The sequence below is a fragment of the Loxodonta africana genome, chromosome 3 (assembly GCF_030014295.1).
Source record: "Loxodonta africana isolate mLoxAfr1 chromosome 3, mLoxAfr1.hap2, whole genome shotgun sequence".
NCBI classification, from domain to species: domain Eukaryota; kingdom Metazoa; phylum Chordata; class Mammalia; order Proboscidea; family Elephantidae; genus Loxodonta; species Loxodonta africana.
In genome coordinates, this window is record NC_087344.1 from 208348657 (window position 1) to 208361563 (window position 12907).

Sequence of the window (12907 nt, forward strand, 5' to 3'; positions counted from 1 at the left end):
GTAGAACTGCCCCATAGAGTTTCCAAGGAGTGGTTGGTGGATTCGAACTACGGACCTTTTGGTTAGCAGCCAAGCTCTTAACCACTGAACCACCAGGGCCCCTGTCCTAATGCTACATGTTGGAAAATGCTTAGCAACTACCTTATGAGAAGGAAGACCAGGCATTTGAGTACCATCTGCGATGCTCTGAAAATTTAAGAACTTTAAGTTATTAATAATTGATCAATATAATTAGGCAATTGTCATCACCAATCTGTAACTAATGATCACAACTGATGTGTCTTTAGAGACTCTTACACAACTTCTGTGTGCGGAGTAGACTGGAATGAAGAGGTGTGGCCTGCAGTAGGACTAAAACCTATCCCAGATTCCCTTAGGAGATATGGAGGAGCTACTACTAAGAGGTTGAATGGCTGCCGTGACTGGGCTATAATTTACTAAAATAATTTTTGATCCAGTGGAGTCTCATGCCTCTTAGCGAGCAGGCTCTGTTGAACAATTCTTAGAAGATAGTTAAGAGTTAACACTGGGTCATGATGCATAACAGTAGTAGTTAATGGCTATAGAGTGCTTACTCTGTCCTCTGTACTATGCTAAATATTTTGCATGGATTATCTCATTTATCCTCATAACCACTCTATGAATGGGAACTCATTTCCGCTTCGTTGGGATTTAGAGAAGGAAAGTAATTTAACCACAATTATGCTACCAGAACTAGGATTGGATCCAGCCGTCTGACTCCAGAGCTTTGTTCATCACCACGGTGCTAAATGCCACCTGTCAAAGGCCATGGCCCCAAGGGGACTGTAGCAGACCAGGCTCCCCGGACACTTCACAGTTTACCCACTCACCGAAGCCCCTCATTCTGAGAACAAAAAGAAAATTGGGATTAATCTGTCCTGTCCGGTGTTCCTCTGCAACAGACCCTTCTGAAGTCTGGCTCATAAACCAAAACCTCCTTAGGAGTAGTATGTGGACACTATATGTGTGGGCTTCTTCCTTCTCCGTAATCTGGGTTTTAGAGCAAAAGAAGGGGCACTCCAATATTTCTATTGCAATTATTATTTTTTTCTCAGAGGCCTCTAAGATATGTAGAAATGTTTACTCTCAAATGAAACGATCCAACTACCATGCTATTCTGTTGCTGTTGTTGGGTGCCACTGAGTCGGTTCCAACTCGTAGCTACCCTATGTAGGATAGAAAGAAACACTGCCTGGTCCTGTGCCATCCTCACAATTGTTGTTATGCTTCAGCCCATTGTTGCAGCCACTGGGCCAATCCATCTTGCTGAGGGTCTTCCTCTTTTTTCACTGACCCTCTACTTTACCAAGCATGATGTCCTTTTCCTGAGACTAGTCCTTCCTGATAACATGTCCAAAGTATGTGAGATGAAGTCTTGCCATCCTTGCTTCTAAGGAGCATTCTGGCTGTACTTCTTCTGGGACAGATTTGTTTGTTCTTCTGGGAGTCTGTGGTCTATCCAATATTCTTTGCCAACACCGTAATTCAAAGGCATCAATTCTTCGTTAGTCTTTCTTATTCATTGTCCAGCTTTCACATGCAGATGAGGCAATTGAAAACAACATGGCTTAGGTCAGGTGCACGTTATTCCTCAAAGTGACATCTTTGCTTTTTAACTTTTTAAAGAGGTCTTTTGCAGCAGCTTTGCCCAATACAATGTGTCCTTTGATTTCTTGACTGCTGCTTCCATGGACGGTGATTGTGAATCCAAGTAAAATGAAATCCTTGAGAACGTCAATCTTTTCTCCATTTATCATGATGTTGCTTATTAGTCCAGTTGTGAGGATTTTTGTTTTCTTTACGTTGAGGTGCAATCCATACTGAAGACTGTGGTCTTTGATCTTCATCAGTAAGTGCTTCAAGTCTTCTTCACTTTCAGCAAGGAAGGTTGTGTCATCTGCATAATGCAGGTTGTTAATAAGTCTTCCTCCAATCCCGATGCCTCATTCTTCTTCATATAGTTACAGCTTCTTGTATTATTTGCTCAGCATACAGGTTGAATAAATGTGGCTATAATCTAGGTTTAACTGATGGTAGTCAGGAATAAAAGGTAAGATGTCACACATCTGACTGGACAGTAAATTTTAAAATTACCAATTTTTTGGGATTTACAACAGATTTTCCCATAGAAACATTGTTGCAAGAGGTGGTTTTATATTTCTTTAGTATTGTATGATTATGTATTTAGCCCCTAGCCCAGCAGCAATCCTGAAGCCCAATCACTATCTACACTATTTCTTCTTTGCAAAATCATGTATTGAGTCCCAACTCGATTCCTAAACACATTTTGGGGGTGGAGAGTATAAGATATTTTGTTTATTTGAGATTGAGTTTGTAAGACTTTTTTTTTTTTTTGGCCAAAGTTTTCAGTTTTTTCTTCACATTTTTCCTTCCTTAAAAGTTATTTCAATTTCCTGAAGTTTTGAAACTTCACTGACTGAATTGCCTTTTTGGGCCACTTAGAAGTGATAGAAGAATAGCAGCTTTACTACATTGTAGTAATCCTCGTTGTGGCTGACACTGTCTCCCTCACCTGAATTTGAATAGCTCTGGGCTTTTCAAATCAGTGTGGACCTCAGAAGACGGTGATGTGACGATTGGGAATACATCAAGAAGGTGGTGATGGAGTCAAAACAGTCCCAAAGGGAATTGCTACAACTCCTTTTTGTTGGATAATCCTGGTTCAGGAGTTCAGGAGGTGCATGGATTATTACCGTGGTGAGCATTTTGAAGGGTGAGAATATTCCTTCACGTGTATAATTTCTGGCTTGTTTCTTAACAAATCTGTTGAATTTCCTTATACACCCCCTTCCTTTAAGTTCTTAAATAACAGATCACTCCTGATTCAACTGACCTATAATTTCATCACAAAAATCAAAGCCTTTTTTTTTCATGCTAGCTCTGATAGCTTTGAATCCTATGTGATCACTGCATTTGAATTAGGCATGATACAGCTGAAATAATAACAACAATAACATTTATATTCTTAAGTAAATAATAACATCTCGCACCTACATAGAGTATTATACTTTTCAGAATAATTTTGTATATATTGTTTCTGAGGGGGAACATAAAGTTGTTTATAATTGTGAGGAAGTATTTCCAATTACAAGTTGATGACTTTTCTTCTAGAAGAACCTAAAAGAGTAGGCATGGTCCCAGGTAGAAATGACTCACCAGGAAAGGACTCCAAAGGTAAACGAGGATTCAGGAAATGTCCAGTGCAAACCATGACAGCATCAAAGACAGCTCTGTCCTGTCTGCCCTCTGTCTCTGTGATGACATCCCACTGACCACTTATGGAGAAGTCTGGACATTTTGTTACGCTGCACACGGTGGTCTGAAAGCAGAAGACAAGCCCTTGCTTCCTACCAATACTTTGGGATCTTATGCAGTAACTAGTATGGGAACAATGTATGTTATTTTAGGTGCACCAAGTCCTGTGATAGGAGGCCTATAAATATTGGTTTATCTTCTCCTCAGAGAAGTGAAATAACTTGCACAAGGTCCCACAAGTGGTAATACAGACCAGAACCCAAGACATCTGATTCTTTGGATTTGAAGACAGTTTTTATCCCTGGTGAGAAAGAAATGAATTACAATATCTAAAGCATTGCAAAAATTTAGGAAAATGAGTTTTGACTCATTATAATTTCTGTAGTTCAGACTTGTAGTTATTTCTTCACAATAGGTTTTATCAACAAAATTCTTTTTCCCTGCTTCTCAAAAAATTCTACATTTCATCCTTAATGAGAATGTTGGTGTTTAGAGGAGGAATCAGGAGATTCAGTATTTCAATGATTTATTTGAGTAAAACAGAACAGCCAGAGAAGTGAAGCAGCCCATTTCTGAGATTGTTGAATAGGGCACCCCCATTCACTAACCTTCTACAACCCAAGGTGTCTTACCTTAAACTGAATATATTTCAAAAGGTCAAAGTGCTCAGCAAATTCCTGGAGATACTGCCAAAATTTTCCTTGATTCATGTAATTGGGATAATCTTCTCGGAAGGGGAAGTCACTGTAACATGACATTTCCTTGGAGACATTTGTTACTAATGACTTGTAGACCCTGGTCATCCCATCTGTAGATGTCTCCTGTGGTTAAGGCAGAGTTAGCTTCATGAGGTGGGGAGACAGAAGGAAGAGACCAGAGACCCTGCTGGCTCACGCCAGCCCAGCCAAAAGGGCTCCACGAATTTTTAACAGTGCCTGCCTGTGGGTTTTGTTATTATTTTTAATTTGTATTGAATCTTTTGTTTAACTCCGTATTATTTTCTAAAATTAAGTATGTATTATTTGAGAATCGGGAAGGAAATGAAACCAACCACATGTCAAATTGCAGAAGGTATACAAATCAGACCCACTGACATTTGGTGGCTTGATGAATCTCACAGCACAGGAGAATAAAGATTTTTTTCCCTAGTACACTTCAATCCTAAGCTTGTGACCACTCCCACTTATATACATTTGCTTATTCTATTTTTTCCATTATCTATCAAATATCTATGCAAATGCCACCTCCTCCATGAAGCTTTCTCTCTGTCTTTCTAGTTAGAATGAGCCTCCCCCTTCCTGAGCTCCCACTGAATGATCTTCTTCCTTTCTACTGAAGAAGCATTTTGTACTTGGACCTGCCTCGCAAATCCCCACTGAAGACCCTGTAACCAGTCCTGGTCAGAGGTAGGTGGTGGTAAACCACTTCCATTCCTGCTTTCTGATGCTCAAGTCACCTAACTACCGGCCTGGCCCTCAGCTGTGCCCCTGAGGCGGCATACCCGAGTTCTAACAAGATTGGGCGGTGCCTGGGTTCTTCTTATTCTGATAATACGAAAGCCACCCCTTAGATCTTCCAAGGCCTGGGGTCTTGCCTCACCCTTGCCAGTTCTCGTCCCAAATATCTGAACAGTGCCTGGTGGCAGGGGCTCTACCTCCTTTTGCCAGAGTTCCCTCCTCCCTAGAGTGTCATCTGCTCTGTATTCACCAGTGCTGTTCGGCTTACCTGATGCGAAATTCTGTTGCTTTGGCTTAGAATGCCCGTGGTCCAGAAATCATTGTAAAACCCCCTTCATTATCAGACTTAACTTTTTCTTCCTCCCTGCCAACTGTCCCTGACCATGCCTTGCTGATTCTCAAGATGTATCACTTAGCAGACTGTCTCCTGCACAGTGCTTGGCACCATAGGCTAAAGCCATCATGCCTGAACAGGGACAATGCACACTGCCAGATGATAGTTGATAGAGGGGGAGGGTGTGAAACACGCACAGTATACTTCCACAGTCCTCCGATGTCATTACTTCTTTCAAAGCAGGTGGGCTCCAGGTCCTCATCCAAGCAGCATTTGATGGAGGAGAGGCCACTCACACCAGCTCCAATCACTGCAACTCGCTTGACCATAGTATGCTCTGTTAGAGGAAGGTCAAACAGAGCTTCTAAATACAACAGGAGTGGAAGGGAGAAGTTGCCACAGGACTCAACTTCTACAGTGATACAAATACCCTCCCTTCATCTTTGTGCAGAGAAAGAATCGGTTAAAATGCAGGCTCTGAAACCAGTTTTGGTTTAAATCCTGGCTTCAGCACTTATTAACAGTGTGACCTTGGGCTAACTGTTTGTCTGCTCTGTGACTCACTTTTCACATCAGTAAAATGGGTTGGTGATGATAAAAAAAATAGTAACTATTTAAAAGATTGGTTATAAAGATTAAATAACCGATTATGTTGTAAGGGTCTTAGAAGTGTACCTGCTACATAGTAGGTGCTCAATTCAATTTAGCTGGTATTATTACTGTTATTATTATTAGCGAGTGTAGCCAGGGCCTTGACCCCCATAGCACTCTAGATCTCCTCAGTATTAAAGGGGCTCCTTGCTGTCACCTAGTCCTACTAAATCCTAGGACCTGCAGCAAAAGCATTAGCTTTTATTTGAAGCAGCTAGAGGACTGAAGAATAGCTGGCCATGGGCCATGCCCTGCCCGAAACAAGGATATTATGTGAATTGAGCAGGGCCTTGATGTTGCACAGAGGCAAGACCAGTGGACCATAACACAGAACATAGTTCCCAAGGCAAGTCATACGGGACACTCTGGAGTTCAACACGAGGTCAAGTGGAAATGGGGATGTCCGTGTTTGTCAGGGGTAGACTGGGGGAAGAATATCTTATGGGAATTTATAGCCAGGTTTTCTTGATTTCATAATTCGGTCTTCTGTAAGCCTCAACATTGCTTTTGCTTTGATCAGATGGGTTAACCAGTCAGTTAATTCCAGCAAATCAGGTTAAGGTCATGCTGTTGCCCTCGACATGCCAGGCAGACCCACTTGCAAGTGCTGCTTTTCCCTGCAACACCCTTGGCCAGTTCAGAAAATACACCAAGACTAGTTGAGACCTGAAAGTATTTATGCATATAAAATATGTGTAACTGATTTTATCTTGCCTTTGAAGGCATGGGAATTTTTGAGGAGAGATTTTGCTATAAAATCCTTATGTGATTTTGTAGTATCATGCCACTTGCCACAGTGGTATCTGTCTTGAGTAACCAAGACAGCAAACATTTATGGAGTCCTTAGTGCCAGTAATTGGGAAAACATGTAGCATCATCATTTGATACAACTTAAGAGGCAGAGTCTCAATTTGAACCCAGGTCTCTGGCTCTGAAGCCTGGGTGTGTACTTCTCACTAGAAGAGCCTAAGGTGTTCCGTGACTCCCATCACTAAGCCTCACCTGGGCTCAGGGTTTGATGTAACACCTCTAGAGTTGGCCTGGGGGAGCCTGTCCCTATGGCTTTGCAACTTGCCTCTTGAGCAGACTGGAACGCCCAGACATAGAAACAAAGTAGATCGACTGTCTCTACAGGGGGCAGAAGGAACATTCTACACGCTCTGACCCCCTGGACTCACCTGGGTCTGCAGCAGGTCCATGGGCTTCTGATGAAGATCAGCGGGGTCTCCGAGGGTGGCCTGTTTCCAAATCTTATTAGTCATCTCGCCCTTTGTAAGGTTGAGAGTTACTTACCTGGCTTCATTACCTGTCATAAAATTCCCACCTCTTCTCCTTAGACACTTAGTTCTTTTGAATCTCTATTTGGGAGAATGGGGGCCCTTGTGGCACAGGGGTTAAGTGTTTGGCTGCTAAACAAAGGTTGGCAGTTCGAATCCACCAGCTGCTCCTTGGAAACCCCATGGGGCAGTTCTACTCTGTCCTATAGGGTGGGTTTGAGTTGGAATCAGCTTGATGGCAATGGGTATTTGGGAGAATGAGGTGGGCTGCAAAAAGGAGGGACTGTGGAGGCAGCAGAACTGGTTTGAAACCTGCCTCTGTTACTGACTAGCCATGTGACCTGAGCACCCTACTTAAATGCTCTTAGCTTCATTATTTGTAAAATAAGAAAAATCCCAGAGTTGAAGGATCGTTTGAGTTTTAAATAAGGTGATATTACTTACATGAAGTGCCCAGCACAAAGCACTCACTCATTGTTTTCTCTCCTGCCTCCCTAGTCATCTTTCCCCCTTCCCTCTTGTCTCCCTAGAAAGACAGCTCGCACAGATAACATAGATATCGCAGGCTGGAAACCTACCTGTGGCTTCCTTCATGTTGAGGAGTAGGAGGTCTCGACAGCTTCCAGCCAGGAATAAACGGCATCCACCAAAAAGAACACTTGAATTTCCAGGTATGTAGGTAGAGGTCTGGAGCTGGTAGATCTCGGCTGTGCTCTATCTTTGCAATAATAACACAAAAGAAATGGTTGCTAACTGAATTGAAAAAGTGAAAAATGTGCAGAAGTTTATAGATTGGCTGCAAATTAATTCATTAACTCCACAGATGCATTCTGGGTAACTCTAAGTGCAGGTTCTTAGCCAGATGCGGGGGCGCTCCAAGTGTGGATTAAGACCCAGTGACTAAGCAATAGTAATAAAGCCTTAAAAACAAAATGAAACCAAAAAAGACCCAGTGACAGTCCTCAAGGAGCAGACCCCCGACCCCACCATGTGTCAAGTCCTGCAATAGAAGCGCGCTCTGTGTGCCAATGTTTGCAGACTGTTGTGGGCTCTTTGGCCCTGCCTGGAGAGCTAGTAAAAGGCATAGGAAAGAAGTGGGGTAGGAGCTAAAAAGGGTCCTGGGGAGAAACATCTTGTCTTTTAGAGGCTGTGCAGGCAGCAAAAACGAATTGAGAATTTGCACCTTTTAAAATTACACCATCTTTACAGATTATGAATTTCTGAGTGGGGACAGCCATCTAAAAATACACTTTAGATCAGTAGCCGAGGTAATGAGTGAACTGGGAATTGGGAGATCTGAGCTCCAGCACTGTTTCTGCTTCTACTTCGCTGTGTGCCTCGGACACAATCTTTGATTTCTCTGTCCCATTGCTTTCACACGTGTAAAACAGAGGGCTGTGGTAGTTTTCTCTGCGTTTTGCTTCAGCTCGAAAGGACCATGTTTTTCATGCCTCAATGCCAAATAATTACAGCTTAGAAAAGAGATGTGAATTCAAACGTAGGATAAACACCGCAGGCTTGAAGGGCACGTGTAAGCTCTTTGTAAACTAGTAAATGCACTGCAAAAGCGGAGTCCTTTGTAGCTCAAAGGTGGCTTGTATTTAGTCTGCAGGCAGAAAGGAGCTCTAGTCTACTGAGCTGGACTTTCGTACATGATAATCTCACCCCACACCTGACTGACAAGTAGATGCAGGAATTCTTTTTGAGAGATGGAGACTGAGTGATTTACAAATCCTGTAAGTGATTACGATTTCTTGAGTCTGGAATCTGTTTATCATTGCCACCAGTGTTTTCTCTGGAGTACCTGGCATTTCCCAACGCCCGGCACTCCCACTTCATACACAAGAGGAACACAGAAGTGATCTTAGAATCACCCAAAGTCCCACGATTCTGCTGTTGACACCCACCTTTCAGACGGTTCCCCCATGCCATAATACTCCCTGCAGCTTTCCTCTGCTTCTGCCTTTCTAACTCTGTTGCTTTAACTCTAAATCAAGAGGCTTCAGAAGAATGGAATCACATTCTTAGGAATGCACTCACCAAGAACTTTCACCCTCTGCAAAAGCAGCTTCTGCAAATATTTCCCCATTAAAAAGAAAAACAAAAAACACTTACCTTGTTGGCATAAAGCAGAGACGCTGACTGAAGCTTTTCTAAAAGCCAAAAAGGCAAAGATAGTGTTTATCTTTAAAAAGACAAAAAACAAAACAACAAAACCAACCAAACAAAAAACGTTGAAACCCAAATACTTTGTTCTAAAAGCAAAATAAATGGAAACTGACTTTGACCAAAGTATCCTCAGTTTAAAACAAAGCCACTGTCCTTTCTGTCATATGGGCGACAGACAGTAGAAGGAAAAATAAGTTGTGTAAGACACAAACTTGGTTACTTCCGCGAGGAGGGTAAATTGAGTTAAAATATGACTTCAGATTCGTAGGACAGAAACCACTTCCTGCCCCTTTCCCCGCCCTCCTAAACGTCACAGTTCTGGCCTAGCCCCCAAAGTATAGAAAGCACGCGGTAGCCCCGTTGTTCTCAGTGTAGCCTTTAGAGGGCGCCAAGGTACCAAAATCACAGCCTTCCCAGTGAATCAGGTGTTCTACTTAAACTCTCAGGGAAACAAACGTCTATTGAACCATAAAAGGAGCTATCCAAGAGAAAAAGTAATTTAGGTGACTCATCAAGTTCTTCCAGACCAGGAGGTCTCTAACCCCAGAAGTGTGAATTAAAATTCAGAACTCATGAAGAGTTTAAGCAGTTTCATCCTTTTAGATTGGAATTCACCTAGGAACACAGGCATTTCATCTTTGGTAACAGAAAAGAGAGTATGTGGGCATGGCTGCAGGTGGATCGGGAGATGTGGTGGTGGAAATTGACTGAAGTTCTCTGTTACTGTTTTCTCATCTGGGAGTGAGGTGGGGAAGAGGAACTGGTGGAGGGCTGTGGTGAGAGATGATGTGAAATAGCCATCAATGAGATCCAGGAGTAAAGTGATTAGAGATTTGGGGGCAGCTGGATAGTCACGAGTTGAAGTGCTATTAGTTAGAGTGCTGACTGTTTTTCCTCTACCTAAGCTCAGGTGTTCAGGTGGTGGTTTGAAGTAGGTGGAGGGTTGAGTTGAGACCATAGTTTGAGTCCTGCCATGTAACTATGAATGAGAGAGAGGAAACCATGGAGTTGAGGGTATATTCAAATATGAAATTATATAATTGTGGATCCTAAGCTGGGTAAAGAGGGAAGTGAAAAAAATGAGGTGAGGTGGGACAGTGAAAGATGGTAGGTGTTGTATTGGAAATCCCAGAGGTTTGAAGGGAGTATTGTATAAGGAGTTAGGTGGAAGAATGTGACATGGTGGGTGAAGAATGGGATGCTTATAATTCAGACTGTGAAGTGTTACACTTGTTGAGAGTGACAAGGTCAAGATCTGCACTATCTAATACAGTAGCCACTAACCATATGTAGCTTTAAAATCTAAATTAACAGCAAACAAAACTAAGAATTAATTTTCTCCTTGGACTAGCCACATTTCAAGTGCTTAATAGCAGACGCGGCTCCCATATAGGAGAGTGAAGAGTAAACATTTTCATAATGGCAGAAAGTTCTATTGGACAGCACTGGTCTAGAGTAAAAACAGAGTAGAGGGGTGGATGAGACCAGGTGGAGGATAGGATGGTTAGAGGAAACCAGGATAAGGAAATGAGAGTACACGACATGGAAGGTTTGTCTACTTGGATTTTAAAATCACTGAAAATTATGACAGGAGTTCTTGTGAAAACAGAGGCATTGAGCCAGAGATCCATTCATGGAACGCGGGAAGATGGCCTGGAAGTGGGTAGATGACTGCAACAGAGGATGGTAGCAGGTGGTATATTGTGATGGCCTGAGCTTCAAAGGTTCTTGGGTTTTAGGGAAGAAGAGGGAGAGATGGTCTCAAAGCTTCAGGAGGAACAAGGAGAACACACGCCTCAAACCAGACCCAGTAGTCAAATACGATGGGGTCATCCCCACTGCCCTATCTGCTGGGCACAGAGAAGGACACATAGTTCTGGCCCGGCTGTAGCTTCTGGGCCTTTGGGGGCATGGGAAACTGACCAGCAGAGGAGCCTGTGTTCCAGACTTGCCAGCTTCTCCTAGAACCCAGGTCAGCCTTCTCCCAGACTCTCCTGTTTTGTTTTATGGGCTGGTCTATTCTTTGGCGAAAGGGTGAACTTCAGGTGTGACTTCATTACTGAGCTAAAAGGGTGTCCAGGGGCCACTGTCTTGGAGTTTCTCCAGTTTCTGTCAGGCCAATAAGTCTGGTCTTTTTTTGTGAGTTAGAATTTTATTCTACATTTTTTCTCCAGCTCTGTCTGGGACCCTCTATTGTGATTCCTGTCAGAGCAGCTTGTGCTGGCAGCTGGGCACCAGCTATCTGTACTGAACTTAGTCTGGTGGAGGCCATGGTAGCTGTGTCTATTAGTCCTTTGGACTAATCTTTCCCTCGTGTCTTTAGTTTTCTTCATTCTCCTTTGCTTCCCAAGGGGTGAGACCAGTGGAGTATCTTAGATGGCTGCTCACAGGCTTTTAAGGCCCCAGATGCTACTCACCAAAGTAGAATGTAGAACATTTTCTTTATGAACTATGTTATACCAGTTGAGCTAGATGTTCCCTGAGACCATGGTTTCCACAGCCCTTGGCCTAGTAAATTGGTCCTTCAGGAAGTTTAGATGTGTCTATGGAGCTTCCATGACCTTACCCAGTACAAGTTGTGCTGGCTTTCCCTGTATTGTGTACCATCTTACCCTTCACCAAAGTTACCACTTATCTATTATCTAGTTAGTGTTTTTCTCTACCCTCCCTCATAACCATCAAAGATTATTGCTTTTTGTGTGTAAACATTTGCATGAGTTTTTTTGTAGTGGTCTCTTACAATGTATCTCCTTATATGATTGACTTATTGCACTTAGCATAATGCCCTCCAGTTCACCCATGTTGTGAGATGTTTTGCAGATTCATCATTGTTCTTTATCGTTGCATGGTATTCCACTGTGTGTATGTACCATAGTTTGCTTATCCATTCATCTGTTGATGGGCATATAGGTTGTTTCCATCTTTTTGCTATTGTGAACAATGCTGCAATGAACATGGGTGTGCATATGTCTATTCGTATGACGGCTCTTATTTCTCTAGAATATATGCCTAGCAGTGGGATTACTGGATCATATGGTATTTCTATTTCTAGTTTTCTAAGGAAGCGCCATATCGTTTTCCATAACGGCTATACCATTTTGCATTCTCACCAGCAGCGCGTAAGAGTTCCAGTCTCCCCACAGCCTCTCCAACATTTGTTATTTTCTATTTTTTTTTTTTTTTGATTCGTGCCAGTAATGCCGGGGTGAGATGGTATCTCATTGTGGTTTTGATTTGCATTTCTCTAATGGCTACTGATCACGAGCACTTCCTCATGTGTCTGTTAGACACTTGAATGTCCTCTTTTGTGAAGTGCCTGTTCATTTCCTTTGTCCATTTTTTAATTGGATTATTTGTGTTTTTGTTGCAGAGGTGTTGGATTTTCCTGTAGATTTTAAAGATAAGACCTTTATCGGATTTGTCATAGCCAATTTTTTTTTTTTTTTTTTTCCCAGTCTGTAGATTCTCTTTTTACTCTTTTGGTGAAGTCTTTTGATGAGCTTAAGTGTTTAATTTTTCGAAGATTCCAGTTATCCAGTTTATCTCCTAGAATTTGTGTGTTGTTAGTTATGGTTTGTATCCTGTTAATGCCAGTGTATTAGGGCCTCTAGTGTTGATCCTATTTTCCTTTCTATGATCTTTATAGTTTTTGGTTTTGTATTTAGGTCTTTGATCCATTTTGAATTAATTTTTGTGTGTGGTGTGAGGTATGGGTCCTGTTT

At 42.3% G+C, this 12907-nt stretch overlaps 1 protein-coding gene across 1 annotated transcript in view; it reads right to left on the bottom strand.

Annotated features, from left to right (window-relative positions):
* LOC100673593 (flavin containing dimethylaniline monoxygenase 4) overlaps positions 1-9494 on the bottom strand; it is a 34860-nt gene extending 25366 nt beyond the window's left edge. The window contains exons 1-5 of the mRNA XM_010595054.3: positions 9132-9494; positions 7595-7734; positions 5286-5425; positions 3930-4118; positions 3199-3361 (exon numbers count right to left, since the gene is read on the bottom strand). Coding sequence (XP_010593356.3) covers positions 3199-3361; positions 3930-4118; positions 5286-5425; positions 7595-7610 — 508 coding nt within the window. The 5' untranslated portion in view covers positions 7611-7734; positions 9132-9494. The remainder of the gene's footprint in view (positions 1-3198; positions 3362-3929; positions 4119-5285; positions 5426-7594; positions 7735-9131) is intronic.
* Between the last annotated feature and the right edge of the window lie 3413 nt (positions 9495-12907).